At 60.3% G+C, this 16,762-nt stretch overlaps 3 protein-coding genes across 11 annotated transcripts in view; 1 reads left to right on the forward strand and 2 right to left on the reverse strand.

Moving 5' to 3' along the window:
* Positions 1 to 1,271, reverse strand: part of RNF123 (ring finger protein 123) — a 25,741-nt gene extending 24,470 nt beyond the window's left edge. For 2 of the 5 annotated variants that reach the window (XM_019984266.2, XM_019984268.2), the window contains exon 1: positions 440 to 561. The gene's annotated coding sequence lies outside the window, so the exon portion shown is untranslated. Of the gene's footprint in view, positions 1 to 91; positions 391 to 439; positions 562 to 665; positions 819 to 867 lie in introns of those variants that run through there. The other 3 variants (XM_070776692.1, XM_070776691.1, XM_019984267.2) reach the window with 3 other exon arrangements.
* A 56-nt stretch (positions 1,272 to 1,327) lies between these two features.
* On the forward strand, positions 1,328 to 6,280 carry MST1 (macrophage stimulating 1). 3 transcript variants are annotated; one of them, XM_019984270.2, is made up of 18 exons: positions 1,328 to 1,461; positions 2,333 to 2,480; positions 2,559 to 2,671; positions 2,752 to 2,866; positions 2,949 to 3,085; positions 3,168 to 3,288; positions 3,432 to 3,550; positions 3,728 to 3,896; positions 4,067 to 4,197; positions 4,284 to 4,386; positions 4,534 to 4,670; positions 4,758 to 4,793; positions 4,885 to 5,005; positions 5,164 to 5,241; positions 5,384 to 5,530; positions 5,611 to 5,717; positions 5,814 to 5,953; positions 6,046 to 6,280. In XM_019984270.2, the coding sequence occupies exons 1-18, from the start codon at positions 1,368 to 1,370 to the stop codon at positions 6,205 to 6,207; spliced, it is 2,178 nt and encodes a 725-aa protein (XP_019839829.2). In that variant the 5' UTR covers positions 1,328 to 1,367; the 3' UTR covers positions 6,208 to 6,280. The 3 variants fall into 3 exon arrangements, with proteins under 3 accessions (XP_019839829.2, XP_070632817.1, XP_070632818.1); XM_070776716.1 differs by having other exon boundaries at positions 3,168 to 3,284; positions 4,758 to 5,005; XM_070776717.1 differs by lacking the exon at positions 4,067 to 4,197 and having other exon boundaries at positions 3,168 to 3,284.
* Positions 6,281 to 6,700: 420 nt separating this feature from the next.
* APEH (acylaminoacyl-peptide hydrolase) lies at positions 6,701 to 15,257 on the reverse strand. Of its 3 annotated transcripts, XM_019984269.2 has the most exons (22): positions 15,169 to 15,256; positions 14,961 to 15,093; positions 14,372 to 14,498; positions 13,904 to 13,991; positions 13,729 to 13,804; positions 13,476 to 13,639; positions 13,172 to 13,309; positions 12,984 to 13,075; positions 12,861 to 12,901; positions 12,654 to 12,775; positions 12,145 to 12,205; positions 10,970 to 11,067; positions 10,464 to 10,515; positions 9,508 to 9,596; positions 8,935 to 9,073; positions 8,360 to 8,443; positions 8,192 to 8,272; positions 7,757 to 7,845; positions 7,456 to 7,646; positions 7,245 to 7,347; positions 7,046 to 7,152; positions 6,701 to 6,952 (listed from the first exon to the last, which is right to left on the reverse strand). In XM_019984269.2, exons 1-22 carry the CDS (start codon positions 15,178 to 15,180, stop codon positions 6,847 to 6,849), a joined length of 2,193 nt encoding a protein of 730 aa, XP_019839828.1. In that variant the 5' UTR covers positions 15,181 to 15,256; the 3' UTR covers positions 6,701 to 6,846. The 3 variants fall into 3 exon arrangements, with proteins under 3 accessions (XP_019839828.1, XP_070632819.1, XP_070632820.1); XM_070776718.1 differs by lacking the exon at positions 8,360 to 8,443 and having other exon boundaries at positions 15,169 to 15,257; XM_070776719.1 differs by lacking the exons at positions 14,372 to 14,498; positions 15,169 to 15,256 and having other exon boundaries at positions 14,961 to 15,097.
* Positions 15,258 to 16,762: the final 1,505 nt, after the last annotated feature.

The following is a 16,762-nucleotide window of genomic DNA, read 5'->3' on the forward strand; positions in this document are numbered from 1 at the left end:
GCGACTCGCTGCCCTGCCGCCCAACACCGGCCCTCTGACACAGAGCAGGTGCACGACAGGTTAGACGTCGTCATGGAACCCATGAGCAAACCTCCAGACATCCACTCCAGGTGTCAGGTGTTGAGGACCCAGGTGGGAGGCGGGCCTTGACTTGCCCGGGGGCTCCCTGCCACGTCGTCCCGTTCAGCCCCGCCGAGGGTTCCGGGCTCGGAACCGAAGCCACCCCCAAGGACGCGAGGGCACCGCTAGTCTCCCCCAAGTCGCCTCGGTCCCGGCCCCAAGCTCTGGCGGACCCTCCAGGCCAGCTCCGGCCCGGACTCCGGCACCACAGGCTGCGATCCCTCGCGCGGCGAGCACTTTCACAACTGGACGGGCCGGGGACGCAAGGGGAGCCACGGGGAAGCCCGCCCATCTCGGAGCCCGGCCGCCCCTCACTCACCCCCCAGCCTCCGCCGCCGAGTCCCGGCTCACAACATCCGCCCAACACTCGACTACGGCGCCCGTCCGTGGCCAAACCGCGGGCCGCCGCGCACGCGCACGCGCACGCGCACCGACCCGCGCCCGGCCTCCGCTAGGTGGCGCCCCCCTCTGTAGCCTCCAAGCCGGGATGTTCCCGGAGCCCGCCTCGCCCCGACTGCCCAACCTCTTTCGCCTCCGTCCCCTACCTGCGCCGGAGGAGCTCCTGGCCCAGCCGTGCCGTTAACGCTGTGTCCTGAGAGACCTTGGCCGCCTATCTTTCTACTCCTGCCCGTATTTGGAGATCCGGCCCAAAGGTCCGCTAGGACGTCCGAAAGGCTGCTCCTCCCAAGGGTCTCTGCCACCTGTCACCCTCACCTCCATTCAGGCCAGACGCGTGGCCTCGCTCACCTTTCCCAGGGATGGCACCTCTGGCCGGGCGAGGAGAGCTTCCCTGGGCTCTGCTGACAGAGGCGTAGGCAGACCTGCCCCCATGGGGGCCCATCAGTCATCAAAGCAACAGGGAATTTTCTCCACTTTACAGGGGAAAGCTGAAACTCAGGAAAATTTAATATCACCACTTTAAGGCTGGAACCCTGGCCCCTGGCAGCAAGCATATCCATACAGCCCTTCCCTTCAGAGGGGCCTAGGCTGTGAGGGCTGCACACCCCCACCCCACAGCACCTCAAGTATCCCCAGTGAACCCTTCCAACACTGCCCACTATATTGGGAGGCTTCTTGGGGGTAACTATGCCAAAGTGAGGGCCCCTGTACCTCACCTAGGGGGCTTGAGACCTGGCACCACCCCCATTACTGCCACTGGGTCTCAGGTCAGATCCCAGCAAGCCTAGAGTGGGGGTGTGGAGACAGAGCCACCCAATCCCGTAGGGACAGGTTTCACAACTTCCCGGATGGGGCTGTGGTGGGTCACAGTGCAGCCTCCAGCCAGGAGGATGGGGTGGCTGCCACTCCTGCTGCTTCTGATATGGTTCTCAGGGGCCCCTGGTAAGTGCCCTTCCCCTCAGCCCTGATCCCCATCTGCCTTCAGAAAGGGGCCGGCCCCAGGCCCATCCTGCTATCTGAGCCAGGAACTTGCTTTCCTACTGAGCCTGTAGCAGTGAGTGACCTTGGCTTCTTTCACAGAGCTGGGCAGCCAAAGGAACACAAACACATTGCCTATTCAGGCCTGCGGTGAAATGTCTGCTGTAGCTTTGAGGCAGTGTTAGGACCATAGACACATACACACATGCAGGCATTTATCCCTTATGAACCAGACCTAATCCTCCTACCTAGCATATACCCTTATGCTGGTTAGGCGGCTCAGACAGTAAAGAATCTGTCTGCGATGCAGGAGACCTAGGTTGGGAAGATCCCCTGGAGAAGGAAATGGCAACCCACTCCAGTATTCTTGCCATGAGAATCCCATGGACAGAGGAGCTTGGCAGGCTACAGTCCATGGGGTCGCAAAGAGTTGGACAGGACTGAGCGACCAACACTTTCAGCATTTACCCTTATGCTGGTTAGAACTTAGACTTGGAGTCAGAATGCTTGGGTTGGGCCTTTGCCTTGTTAATAAGATAGCTCTGGGCCTTCACATCCTCACGTGAGAAACGAGCTAGCATAAGCTCCATAGGGCCAGCACCAGCAGGCACTGCGCTCAGAGTATATGTTTTACAGCTGAGCCCAGTGCCTTGCCCACTAAACAGGTGCACTAGTGATTACAGTCACATCTGAGCCTGCTCCTCCCATCCAGTACAGGGGTCTGACCCTTGAAGGGTCACTGACCCACTCCAGAGGCCTTGTATTTTGATCTCCTGAATGAATAAAGTGTGCACATGCTGATATGCATGTGCTGATTCGCATGCCCACCCTGCAGGGCAGCGCTCGCCCTTGAATGACTTCCAGGTGCTTCGGGGTACGGAGCTGCAACACCTGCTACACTCAGTGGGGCCCGGGCCTTGGCAAGAAGATGTGGCAAATGCTGAGGAATGTGCAGGCCTCTGTGGGCCCCTCCTGGACTGCAGGTGAGTGGCCACTGGACCTAGATAAGACTGGAGGGAGAGGAACCTGGGCAATGGTGACCCTGTGCCTCTTCTTCCCAGGGCCTTCCACTACAACTTGAGCAGCCATGGTTGCCAGTTGCTGCCATGGACCCAGCACTCACCTCATACACGACTGCAGCGTTCCGGGCGCTGTGACCTCTTCCAAAAGAAAAGTGAGTGGCTGCGAAGGGTGCTCTGGGGAGAGGGCTGCTGAGGTCTCCAGCCTTATTGATTCTGGGTCTTTTGCTCCCAGACTATGTTCGCACCTGCATCGTGGACAACGGGGTCGAGTACCGGGGCACTGTGGCCATCACTGTGGGTGGCCTACCCTGCCAGCGCTGGAGCCACAGGTTTCCCAATGACCACAAGTGAGACAGACAGCAGCTTCCCTCTGCTTCTGCCCGCCTGGCGCCGCCCCCCCCAGCTCGCACTGTATTGCTGCTCTCACAGGTTCACACCCACACTCCGGAACGGCTTGGAGGAGAACTTCTGCCGCAACCCGGACAGGGACCCGGGAGGTCCCTGGTGCTATACAACCGACCCTGCCGTGCGCTTCCAGAGCTGCGGCATAAAGTCCTGCCGAGAGGGTAAGCGGTTCCCGGTCAAGCCTGGGGCGGGAGGCGCGTGCCCACGCCCGTCCACGAACCCATCGGCCCCGTGTGTCTCCAGCCGCTTGCCTTTGGTGCAATGGCGAGGATTACCGCGGCTCAGTGGACAGCACCGAGTCAGGACGCGAATGTCAACGCTGGGACCTGCAGCACCCGCACCCACACCCCTTCGAGCCCGGCAAGTACGCGGGGGCGGGCTCGGCGCGAGAGGAGGGTGGGCAAGGGGAGGGCCGAGGTCTCCAGGGGCGGGGCGATAGAATGCCCAGTGGATGGGGTCAGACAGGGGAGTACCAGGCTCTTGTTTACGCCCGGCCACCGCCCCCAGGTTTCTGGACAAAAATCTGGACGACAACTATTGCCGGAATCCGGACGGCTCGGAGCGGCCCTGGTGCTATACCACCGACCCGCAGATGGAGAGAGAGTTCTGCGACCTCCCCCGCTGCGGTACAGCGTGAGGGCGGGCCCTGGGAGGGCACCTGGGATACGTGGGGGCGTGGCCTGGGGGCGAGAGGCAGGGCTGGGCGTGACCCGGCGAAGGGCCAGAGACCCTGGGGCTCCGCACCAGCCCGCCACCGGGTCTCAGCTCCGACTCCGGCTCCGACCGGCCTCGGTCCATCCAAGGGTCCGAGGCACAGCCGAGCCAGGAAGCCACGACGCTCAACTGCTTCCGCGGGAAAGGCGAGGGCTACCGGGGCACAGTCAACACCACCGCCGCGGGCGTGCCCTGCCAGCGTTGGGATGCACAGCTCCCACATCAGCATCGCTTTGCGCCGGAAAAGTATGCGTGCAAGTGAGTTGGCTGGCAGCCACTGGGAGCTGAGTACTCCTGGGGATGGGACCTGAGGGGGTGTCCCGGGCGGCGCTTGAAGGAAGGCGAGACCTGGGGAGAAGCTGAAGGCTGGACTGCGGCCCCTGCTGGCGGGCTGGGACCCACCTGGGCTAAGCAGCGTGCCTGCTCAGAGACCTTCGGGAGAACTTCTGTCGAAACCCCGACGGATCGGAGGCGCCCTGGTGCTTCACATCGCGGCCTGGCATGCGCATGGCCTTCTGTTACCAGATCCGGCGCTGCACCGACGACGTGCGGCCCGAGGGTAAGGCCTAAGCTGGGGCTGGAGGCACGGAGCCGGAGGGCTGGGGCGAGAACCGGCTGACGGTCTCCCTTGTCCGCCCACTGCAGACTGCTACCATGGCGCGGGGGAACTGTACCGCGGCTCTGTTAGCAAGACCCGAAAGGGCATCCGGTGTCAGAACTGGTCGGCTGAGACGCCACATAAGCCGCAGTAAGCTTGTCCGCGCACCTGGCACCTCCCAGACCCAGGCCACAGGCCCCGCCCGGGACAACGCCTAGGGTGCCAAGCCTAGGCATCTTGGTCAGTGCTTGGAGTGCTTGGGGTTACCCTTTGATCTTGCTCCCCTCTTCGGCCTAGGTTCAAGCACACTTCTGCCCCGCACACGCCCCTGGAGGAAAACTTCTGCCGGAACCCAGACGGGGATAGTCACGGGCCCTGGTGCTACACCACGGACCCAGGAACTCCATTCGACTACTGTGCGCTGCGGCGCTGTGGTGAGCACCCGCGACTCAACCCCGGCCCCGCCCTTAGCCTCCACTGCCAAAGGCTGGCTCCCTTAATGCTGAATTTGGATCTTTCAGATGATGACCAACAGCCGTCCATCCTGGAGACTGCACGTATGGACCTGGGCCAGGCGTTCCTTGTGGCCCCTTTGCACCCCCAGGTCCATCCAGTTGGGGGTCTCACCCAGCACACTCTGTCCCCTAGACCAGGTGCTGTTTGATAAATGTGGCAAGAGAGTGACACGAGTGGACCCGTTGCACTCCAAGCTGCGTGTGGTCGGGGGCCAGCCTGGGAACTCACCCTGGACAGTCAGCTTGCGCAACCGGTGAGGCATGACTGCCTGACTCCCCAAGATGGGCCGAAGCTATATCCTCTATGCCTGTGCCAGTAGCAGGGTGGGAACCTGCCCCCATCTGGAGGGGACCTGGAGATGGCAGGTCCAGCCTGGGTCTCAGGACCATTTCCTAACCCGCATTCCTGCAGGCAGGGCCAGCACTTCTGCGGAGGCTCCCTAGTGAAGGAGCAGTGGGTTCTGACTGCCCGGCAGTGTTTCTCCTCCTGGTGAGCCTCCCTTAGGTTTGGGGACCCAGTCCCAACCCCCGGCCTTCGTCTCCCCCTCAGCCACCTTCCCTGGCAAGTCACCAGGTGAGCGCTGGGCGGCAGACCCTGAGTCTCAACTCATCTAGCAGAGCTTCTCTCTCAGCCATATGTCTCTCGTGGGCTATGAGGTGTGGCTGGGCACCCTGTTCCAGGACCCACAGCCTGGGGAGCCAGACCTGCAGCACATCCCAATGGCCAAGATGGTCTGTGGGCCCTCTGGTTCCCAGCTTGTTCTGCTCAAGTTGGAGAGGTGTGTGAGAACTCAAGAGGGTGTGAGGTGGGGTTGGGCCTTGTGGCCTCAGACCCTGAAAGCCCTCATTCTCGCTCAAGACCCGTGATCCTGAACCAGCGTGTGGCCCTGATCTGCCTGCCCCCTGAGCGGTATGTGGTGCCTCCAGGCACCAGGTGTGAGATTGCAGGCTGGGGTGAGACCAAAGGTAAGAGAACAGCAGAGGCGTGGGCTTCTCCAGGCCAACAGGCCCCAACTTGGTTCCCACTCGCAGACCCTCTCCTGCTCATTCCCTTCACCGTAGGTACAGGGGATGACACGGTCCTGAACATAGCCCTCCTGAGTGTCATCTCCAACCAGGAATGTAATGTCAAGCACCGAGGACGCGTACGGGAGAGTGAGATGTGTACTGCAGGACTGCTGGCCCCAGTGGGAGCCTGTGAGGTCAGTGGCAGGGTCCCTGGCCAGCTTCACCCCCGAGGGGGCTAGTCTCTGCCACGGCCCAGGCCCCCCTTACCAGTTCTTGCACCTACCAGGGTGACTACGGGGGCCCACTTGCCTGCTTTACTCATGACTGCTGGGTCCTGCAGGGAATTATAATCCCCAACCGAGTGTGCGCACGGCCCCGCTGGCCAGCCATCTTCATGCGTGTCTCTGTGTTTGTGGACTGGATTCACAAGGTCATGAGGCTGGGCTAGTCCCATCCTCAATCCTGTGTGCCTTGGCAAGCCTGAAGCTTTCTGTCCGACATAAAGCCACCTTTCCTCTTGATGTCTGTGCAGGGTGCTTCTTAGCCTCTGCTTCTGGGGAATGAATTGGCAACTCCGCAGCAGGGCCTGCGTGACTCAAGCCCAGTACATCTTAGGCGGGGTGATCTGCCCTAGGACTGCCTTAACCTGTGGGTGCTATGGAAGGGCAGGGCCTCACCAGTCCCCTAAATCAATGGCAGGGAGGACAAAGTGGTGTAGGGCAGTTTCTAACACAAGGGGCTGCAGCTGAGGGAGCTAGCCTGGTGGAGAACTACTTGGCCAGGACAGGTGATAACTGAGCCTCTCACTGTCCCCTACCTCTCACCCTGGAGGTAGATGCCAACCTGATGGCTACCATACCCAGGGGCCTATAGTCTCTGAACCCCAAGGGTGGGGCTGGGGTTAGCGGTGGCTTGGTACAAAGTACCAGCAGGAACCAGACTCTGTGTCTTCATTTATTATGAGTACGCAGCCCATGTTCCTCGGCTCACCCGTCCATTGAAGTCCAGAGACCAGGAAGCCTCTCGCTGCTCTGCCAGAGAGCCCAGTGTGGCATATGCCACCCAGCTCGTGCCGAGGGGCAGGGCTTCAGTGGCCCAAGTGCGTACACATCCAGATCACAGCATTCATGAAGCTGTCGGATTCCACCTCCACCTCCGAGAGTGAGTGGGTGCTCTTGGGATAGAGCAGGAGCCTGGGGGATTAAGCAGCAGTGTGTGAGGATCGAGGTGCTTTTGCTGCTCACCAGCCTACCAGCTGCGAGGGCTGTCTTGCTGCATGCACTCACCGAACAGGCACGTTCCGGGCCTTGAGGGCACGGTAATACTCCATGCCCTGCTTGAAGGGCACACGCCGGTCCTCCTGGCCAAGCATCAGTAACACTGGTGTCTTCACCTAAGTATGTGGGGAGCAGTGGTGAGCAGGGCCCAGGGCCCTGGACAGACTAGTGGTGCACTGCTGGTGGGGAGGCGAGGAGGGCTCCATACCTGAGGGGTGTACTTGATGGGTGACTTGTTCAGCATCTCAGACCACACGTTGGGGTCTGGCAGGCAATCGCTGCTGTAGAGGTAGCCAGCCTCCACCACACACCTACAAGACACCATGCTAATGCAGGTCCGGGAGCGCTGGGGCCCTTGGGAGCTCCATGAAGATATGGAGGGGAGGGGAGAAGGGCAGGGGGCCTGTGGGCACACCCACCAGTCAGGGATGTCCGTGGAGCCCATCATGGAGGCAATGTTGATCACAGGGTTCCGCACCACGCAGGCGCCGTAGGTCTCGGGATACTGACCAATCAGGTGGCAGGACAGGAAGCCGCCATGGGAACCACCCAACAGGGCCACTCGGCCTGCGTCAAAGTGTTCCTCCTGGAGCACCTGCTCGACTGCAAACTACAGGGTGGGGCAGATCATGCTGCAGCCAGTAGCCTGCCCAGCTGAATGGAGCCACACCCCCGCCGTCCCACCCTCCCAGCCTGTCCAGAAGCCCCAGTCCCTGCTACCTGGACATCCTTCACATCCTGGCTGCCCACATTGCCGGGGAGGGAGAGGATGCTGTCCTGGCCAAAGCCCGTGGAGCCACGATAGTTCACTGGAAGCCAAGGAGGGACCAGACAGGGTGGTCAAGTGACATTCCTGGAGCCCTGGATAACTTTTCACCTCTATGTGAAGTAGGCCTTGGGGCTAGCTGCATCAGATGCCAGGGGAAGGGGCCAAGAGGTTGGAGATGGCCCAGTGGTCACATGCCCTTTCATGGGAGTTCCAAGTTAGTCCATGGTGCCTGAGGCTGGGTCAGGGCAGTTTCTGATAGTGATTACCAGTTCAGGGCTGCAGAGAGGCCTGGAGATGAGGGCAGTACCCACAACACTTGCACCAACCAGGCCCACCCCATGACCACCCCACAGCCCCACCAGAGCTGCAGGGCCCTGCCCCCTCACCTAGTAGAGCTGCAAAGCCCATCTTGCAAAGCATGGCTGGGAGTAGCATCCAGGAAGTGACAAAGGATGAATGGGGTCCCCCTGCAGATAGGGAACAGACAGAGGGTGAAATAGCCAGCTAAGGAGGGGTGGAGAGGAAGGGCAGGGGCTGTTAGGTTAGTTGCCTACCGTGGGGCATGACCACCATGGGCACCTGGGTCTTATCTGGAGGGTTGCTGGGCTGGATAAGGATCGCTTCAAAGTCAAGACCAACTGCAGGGGAGAAGCAGTAGTCAGCAGACCCAGGGCTACTGCCTAGGGCTCTGCCAGCTAAAGCCTCTGCTGTAGCTGCAAGCCTGGGGCTGACCTCTGACACAGGAGGCTGGGCCAAGGTAGCCCACACTGTGATGCATGGACTCCAGGGGGCTCATTCATGCTCCTTCTACCCTGGTTGGGGAGTCCCGTTCTCTGCAGGGACAGCATTCTGGAGGAGGTATGGTCACAGAGGCCTCGCGTACGCCTGGTTTCTTTGGGCTCCACTATCCCACCACAGATGACACGGCCCGATGATGCCCAGAGCAGGTGCTTAGATGCCTGGACACTACTCCCCATGATCATCCACAAGAGGAGCAGAACAGCTCTTAAGAGACAATCTCAAAACCCTCCCCTCCAAAATGTGAGACAGGAAAACGGGAAAGGTGACCACCGATGCTGTGTGCTTGGGGAACCTGGAGAAGGTGTCCCTCTGCCCCTGCCCAGCTCACCATACTGCGCATGCTCTTGCTCTGGGGGTGGCTGTAGTACCCGGATGCTCCAGGAGATGTCAGGAATGGGCTCGGCCTCCTCTAGGGACACCCAAACCACCTCTTGCTCCATCCCCGCAGGAGGCAGGAACCCGACTTTCTGCCAAGGGAAAAGAGTGGGTCACAGGTGGCCTGGCTGCCTCCCAGCCTTCCTACCACTGTGAGCATGGACAGCCCTCGCTCTACTAGGCTGTCTGCCCACCTCCAGAGGGCACGGCGTGGACTCCTGTCGTAAGCTGGTATATACACGGGCACTCACCCAACCACACAGAGGTACCCCTCCCTCCTCAGCCTCTAGGCTATTTTACGCCAGAGGACTGAGCACTTTCCCAGGCACCCTGTTCTGTACGGAGCAAACTTCAGCTCAGCCATTCCTCCCCATGGTGCCAGATCTCGTGGACTATCCTGAGCTGAGTCTGCATCCTGGCTACTCATGAACTGACCAGCCAGTCAAGACTTGGGTCAGTTCCTTGACCTGGGAACTCCACCTGCACAGAATCCCTGCCTCCTGGTCTGTGGCCCACCAACACTCACCAGGCACGGAGGAAGGTTGGGCGTGGAGAACTGGGCCACCATGAGGTCCCGGTCAATTGTGAGCAGCTTCCAGCTTCCACCTGACCCCCCTGGAGAAGGCAGAGGCCACCACTACTTCCATACCCCCCGCCCCACAACTGCAGAGCCAGAACCCCCAGAGTGGCAGCTTTAAAGCCAGTTGCCCCTTCCTCCCTGAACAGCAAAGGGATGCCCACAGAGAGATGTCACAGCCAATGACAGCCAACTGCACACAGCTCCGGGAGAGCCTCCTTCTCAGCCCACCCATCCAGTGGCTGTGCCCTGGTACTGCCAGATATGGAGACACACCAGACCCCATGGTACATCCACCCACCCCTTGACGAATGCACTCTGCAGGGTGGCAGCTGGGCCCAGGAGGCTGGGGGCGGGGGTGCGGTGCTGATTCTAGGCAGTGGGGTCCAAGGAGAGTAAGATTCCTAAGCCAGGGACTGTACGATGAAACGCAGTTTGGGAATAATGCTTTGGTAGCTTTGTGGAGGGGTGAGTACAGCCTGGGCAGGTGGAGGACTCAAAAAACATTTTAGGGGCAGGATCATCAGGCCTGGGTAAAAGGAAGATGAAGGAGCCAACAGGTCTTCTCCTGAGCCCTAGAAAAGCAGAGGTGCCTCTGCCTGAGGTTTGAAGAGTGGGGAGGGTGATTCTGGCCGATCCTGGCCAGAGAGACTTGTGTGGGTTTGAGGAGCCATGTGGGGGCTGTGCTGAGCAGTGCCGGGACACGGGGCGGGGGGAGCAGGCAGAGGCGGGGAGGCAGTCTGTTGGCTGGCGGAGGGTCCTGCAGAGGTAGGGTCTTCAAAGCTGTCAGTTGAGGCTGCGGGACAGTCAGTGGTGCAGAGTGGACACGAGCGCTGCTGCAGCCCTGTGTGCTTGAGCTCCGGTCCCTCCCCCGGCCTGGCTGGCCCCTCCCTGGCCCTGCTCACCAGCCGTCAGAGGGGTCACAGTGCCCATCTGGGTGTCCACAGCAAACAGGTCCTAAAGCAGAGGGGAGGCCATGTGTGGCACCACATCCAAGGGCCCTTCGGGTCTTGCCCCCACCTCCTCTCTACCTTCCTGGGAACCCTGGGGCCAGGCCAGATCCGTGAGTGACTATGGCGACAGCTACTCCGAACAGTAGGTGTGGCCTGGGGACCTGGGTTCAAATCCCAGTTCCATCACAATGTGCTGAGTGACCCTGGGCAGGAGAGGGAATGCCTCTGAGCTCCTTCTAGCTACCCTGAGGACCCAATGATATCACACCCCAAAGGAGGCTGGCATACTGTGGTGTCCCTGCTCAACCCTGAGGAGAAACCACTGTCCCACCTCCATCAACTCCCCATATGGTGGTGTTCAGGGGTCCACTCCCATGGCACCCCTATGTCCCCTAGATGTCCCAGGCCCGCAGCTCCTGGGGACTGGTCAAGGGCTACCTCTCAATACAGCCCCTTACCTGCCGGCTGCGCTGAGCTGTGTCAAAAACCACTCTCTGGCTGTCAGCCGACCAGCATCCCAGAGGGAGCAGGCTGCAGTAGATCCCAGAGAAGTTCTCTGCAAAGGCAAAGAGCTGGGGGCCATGTCCAAGAGTGGAGGGGGTTGGGGGTGGGGAGCAGCAAGACTATAAGGAAGGCTGGGTTGCTGGGGAATTCACCTGGGGCCCCACACATGGGTACCCGAGGTGATGAGGAGCTGCCTGAAGTGTGGGCTGAAGGGCAGAGGCCTCTGAGGGCCCAGGAGAGGGGGAGATTTAGAGCTCCTGAGAGAAACAGTAGGCACTGGCATTCCTGTGAGCTGCTCTTATTGGGCCCCTCGTAGGAGCAGATGCTGTAACCAAGGTAACACCTGTCTGTCCGTTACCATACTTAGCTGACTGCCTGGCCCAGGAGCCTAAATAAATCCTACCCTCTAGTATCATCACTCATTCAACCCTCACTACAGTCTCACAAAGAGCAGGGACAACCACTTCCCCTTCACATAAAGGAATGGAAGCTCAGGGGGTCAGGATACTGCCCAGTAACACCCAGCTAATACGGGGCAGGGCCAGAATTCATACCAGCTACATCCCTCTAGCCCAAAGAGAGGAAAAGGAGAGCATCCCTTGTCCCTGTGTCCTGGAACGGACCAGGTGGCCCAAGAAGGCAGGAGACTCACCCCTCACATCCTTGGGATAGCCTGGGATCCCAAGCAGAGCTGTGAGCACCTGAGACTGTGACTGGAGCTTATCAGCCAAGAGCCACCCTCTCAGAGGGCTTGGACTGGACAAACGCTGGGGTGGGGGTTCACCCTTGGGGGTAGGACCTGCCAACCTAGTGTACTTTCCGAGAGCCCGTGAAGGAGCAGGGGCTTTAATCAGCCACTGGAAGGACAAGAAAGGTAGTCCTTTGGGCTGCAGCCTGAATGAAACCGTCTCAGCTCTGGTCCAAGTAACTTCCTTCTGTCAGAACCATGCCTGATGGTGATGGTCCCACCTGCTGCGGCAGCTGAACCTGGGGTGGTCTGGCAGAAGGGAAGACTTCAGAAGGAACTCAGGACAGAAGAGCTGAGGGGGCTGGCCCTGAGCAAGGGGAACAGATGGCTAGAGAACAGAGCTGCAGGCTCCGAGCAGCCGCCCCGCCATACACCCCTTACCTCCCAGTTGCCGAGGCACGACATCCACCACCACCACCGTGACCCTGGTATACCAGTCATACTGCAAGACAACAGGGTGGTTAGGCCCACCAGGGGACTGGCAGCGCCCTAAGGGCAGGAAGGGGAGGACCTGAGAGGAGCCCAATGTATCTCCTTTCTGGTGACCTGGACCAGAAGTCTGGAGAGGCCTCTGACTTTCACGAGGGGCCCAGAGCCCACTATCTCCCAGCCCCTTGCAGAGCCCAGCCGCGTGCAGATGAGAAGCATTCCTGTAGACAGAGAATGCTCTCCAAGTGGTGAGTCTTGACTGTACAGAGCCTCCGAGGATAGCACTCTCAGCCTCTAGGCCCTGCCTGGAGAGAAGGCCGGGTGGAGCTCACACCATCACTGCACCCAGGACACGAGGTCCACTGAGGGGCTCGTGGGGAGTCGAAACTGACTCTTCAGCTCTTATCCACCATCCCCTCCTCCTGTTGACCTCCCCCCACCCCTGCCTCCCCCCAGCTCACCAGGCACAACTGGCCACACTGCTGATGGGGGACCAGAGATGGGAACTGCAGGTAGACGATGCGACACTGGTCTGGGCTCAGCCGGGGAGAAGTGACAGCCAGAGAGTCATCCGAGAGGAGCTCTGGACCAGACAGAAATGTGAGCATCGTGCAGGCTGCCCGGGCCCAGTGTGTGTCAGTAAAGCACGGGCAGGTGCTAGCACGTACCGCAGTTCCCCCCAGTGAGGTCCACGTAGTACAGGGCTGACCTGGAACCACCAGAGAGACACTCAGCTTCAAGGCCAGTCTGAGCTGCAAGACGCCCTGCCCCATCCCTTCGACTGTCCTCACCTCCGATTGGTGCAGAAGCGGATGCCCAACCGGAAGGGCTCATGCCACCAGCCTGCAAACACCACACCTGTGTCTCCAGGGGCCCAGAAGGCCTGTAAACAAGACCACGGGGCAGGTGTGAACAAGGGGCAGTCACTCAGGCAGGGCCCCCAGACTCCAGGAGTGATGCAGGCCAAGTCAGCACTAACCTGGCCAGGGGACACACTCTCAGGGACCCCCTCAAGCACAGAGATGTTGCCACTCTCGATATCCAGCACACAGAGTACAGGACTGCCTTTGGAAACCATGTTTTCTCCCCAGTCTTCGTAAAACAAAAACTGGTCCCCCTGAGAACACAAGACACTCAATGCCCAGCCTGTCTTGTGGGAGCCTGCCCTGCCACCTGGAAGCCAGTGCCTCCCCAGTTCTGGTAGGCACGGTGTGGGCAGACAGCGTACTAAGCTCGAGGGCTGCCCAGGGGAGCCTTCACCAACTGGCCATGGTCATGAGCACCTTAATGGCCTGGTCTGGCTTCTTCGGCCTGGCCATCTCATCATCGCTGCCACTGATGTCCAAGGCTTTGGTCTGAAAGAAGGACTCAGCCTTGGGGCGCTTCTTCTCTGCCACGTATAGTAAGTGTGTCTCCGAGTGTGACCAGGACAGGCAGCCAAAGCAGTCTGGGTGTAAGGAAGGCCGATCAGGGGGAGCCCGGGGCTACAGCTGCCCCTCCTGGCCGCCCTGCCTGCTCACCAGCCGGCTGCCTCACCATCCTCGTAAACCGGCCCATGTTTCTCCAGCGCTGACAGGTTGAAGCTCTTGAGCTTCCGGTTCTTCTCCCAGACCTGAGGACATCTGGTAGTCAGGCTGCCTGTCCTCAAACAGAGTCTCATCGGTGGGACAGAGCCCCCAGCTGCCCACCACCTGGTCCTGTGCAGACTCACCTCCAAAAACTGCTTCTCCTCCCCAGTGCTTCCAGCCTTGCGCAGCACGGCTTTCATGGTGCCTGAAGGAGATTCTCTGCTTAGCAGCCTGAGGACGACACAGGATAGCGGGTCAGGACAACCTCCCACCCAGTGACAGCCCATCCGGTCCCCTTACTGGTCAACCTCTTACACAAGATTCTTCAGGCTCCAGCCCACACCCACCCTTGCAGCCCTCTAGTCCTTTCCCAGCAGCTGCCTGCCTCCGCTTCCTGGGGCAGGGCCTCCAGTCCCATCCCAAGTTTGGAGCAGGCCTCCAGCACTTATTTATGACCATGTCACTAGAGGCTGTCTGAGCTCCCAAGGAGCAGGAACCTGACTCCAGGCTTCCCTTCTGGGTCATACCCACACCATGGCCCATGGTAGGCATTCAGAAAAGGCCTGCAGATGGCTGGGGCCTTGCGCACGAGCTTCCTCCCTCAAACTTACTCCCCCCGGGTCTCCACACTGTTGCCCGCAGGCCCTGCAAACACCACTGAGTCCCCATCATGGAACACCAGGTACTGGCGGCAGAATCGGATGTTCTCCATGCGTTCCAAGTCCCTCTGGGTCCATTCTGCGAGGAGAGGCATGAGACTGCTCAACTTGACCAGTCCTGGCACGGGCTCCCCTCCCCAGCCCCCACCTCCCTCAATCTGTCTCCAGATATTCTGGGGGCAGGATGGGTAACACCCAAACCCAGCTCAAGTCTAGGGCTCCAGAGCCTAAGCTGACAACATCTCAGGAGAGAAACCATTACTGCTCCTAGCATCCACCCTGGAACCTTGAGGGTGGGTGTGGGATAGGACGATGGGGGCAACCCTTACAAGGCCCACGCTCTGCACTCATGGGCACCAGCTCATAATACTCCAGGTAGCCCCACCCCCACCCCATACACCTGTGTGCACGGGCCTCTTGGGGAGGCACCCTTTCACACCCACTTTTCAAGAACGGCCTTCTTCCACACACCCGTGTGCACCGTCAGGCAGCGAGCCCTCCACGTCCCCCTCCTCTCCCCGAATCCCCTCCAAACACACACCAGTGTGCACCGTCCTGTAGCGACCCCCGTACTGCGTGGTGACCTCCGGGCCCAGGCAGGCGGCGCTCAGCGCGGGCTGGCGGCTAAGGCCCCGGTACAGCGCCGCCGCCTCTTCGGGCTCGCTCAGCAGCACCTGCGCAGGGGACACAGCAGGGTCAGGCCCGGCCCGGGCTTCAAAGACCACGGGAACCGCGGGCCGATCCCTCACCTGCCGCTCCATGGTGGCTCTGGGCCGCCAGGGCGAGGCGGGGCCTGCTGGCGCCCGGAAGTGAGGCTCCGGGGGCGGAGCCCGGAGAGGCCCAGCCCGCCTCCGCCACGGGCTTGCAGTGAAGTGAGAGGGGCGGGATTTTCGACGAATGGGCGAGGACGGTTAGCCAGTGGGGGCGGGACCTCGATGGTAAAGAGGCGGGGCCTGTAAGGAACAAGTAGGGGCTGCGGTCGCTGGAGTCCCGCTGGGGAAGAGCAGGGATCTCCCGGGAAGAAAGCAGCTTCTCGGGGCGGGTTAGGCTGATGAGAGGCGAGCTCTGTGGGCCAAGTCCTCGCCTATTACTGGGAAGGGACGGAATAAAGGCGCTGGTGTTTAGGGAGGGGCGAAGTGTGCGAGTAACTACAGGGCCCACGAGAAGAGGGGTTGAGGCCACACCATAGACTGAGGACTCTTCGAAGACGCGGGAGTCGGGGGCGGAGTGGGAGGTTCTGAGCCCAGCGAGGGTAAAGTCGAGTCCCCCGAGAGGTGAGGGGCAGAGCATAAGAGGCAGGATGCAAGCCAAAGTCAGCCCCAGCTGGGGTCTCCCGCAGCCCGGAGGCTGGCTGTCGGGTCCTCCTGGTCTATTGCTAGGCTTGCATTCACCAGACGCTGCTCTGCAGGGGGTTCTCTGGCCGAAGAGAAGGGCGGAGGTGTGCTCCTGGTAGAATGCAGAGCTCTGGCCTTATGGCAAAGAAGGGCGGGTACAAAGTTCACACAGGGTGTTGCCAGGTCTTATCGGACACCAAGCCTGCCCCAGAAGCTATCTGCCCCTCCAGCCCTCCCCCACCCTGCTCCGTGGCATGTGGATGAGCGCATGAGCCTCTGTCTGCCTTCCCAGGCCTCAGCCCAAGTTCTTGGGTGCAGAGGGCCTGGTGGGTACAGGCTCCACCCAGAAACAGAGTCCTTCCTGTGGAATGAGAAACCTGGGCAGAAAGGCTCCCTCAGGACACTGGCACTGGACAGGGCAGGTTACCATGGCAGGAGAGGCTGGCCAGTTGTCAAGCCAGAAGCAATGGATGTCTCCTGAGCTTGGCTGGAGCCAAGGACCCTGGCTCCCTCAAGACCCTGGGTCCCTGTGCCCTGCCTTGCCTGTGACTCACATCCCACTTGACTGGCCTGCAGCTTCCCCTTCCGCATCAGACTAGTCGGGTAAAAACAGTTTCCATTTTCTGCTGCTGCTGCTGCTGCTGCTGCTGAGTCGCTTCAGTTGTGTCCAACTCTGCGTGACCCCATGCATCCGTACGTGCAGGCCTGTTAAGGCCAGAACTGGGAGCAGAAAGAGTGGCCCCAGCCACCCATCTGAGTGGAAAGTTGGAAATGAGGATGTTCGCTACAGCATTGTTTACAACAGGAAAACTGGGAACATAGCACCTGTCTTTGAGGGCACTTTCAGCAGCCTGGCTGTAAACTCATGGTGCAGCTCTCTGGAGGCTGGGCACTGGAGGATGAACATCTAGGTATCTGGAATGAACGTGTAGAAATAAACAGAAGGCTAGAAAACAGGAACTTCTGTATCTTCTGGCTCTGTTTAAAATGAAAAACACAGGAAGGAAAA

The sequence above is a fragment of the Bos indicus genome, chromosome 22, assembly GCF_029378745.1.
Source record: "Bos indicus isolate NIAB-ARS_2022 breed Sahiwal x Tharparkar chromosome 22, NIAB-ARS_B.indTharparkar_mat_pri_1.0, whole genome shotgun sequence".
Classification (NCBI taxonomy): Eukaryota; Metazoa; Chordata; class Mammalia; order Artiodactyla; family Bovidae; genus Bos; species Bos indicus.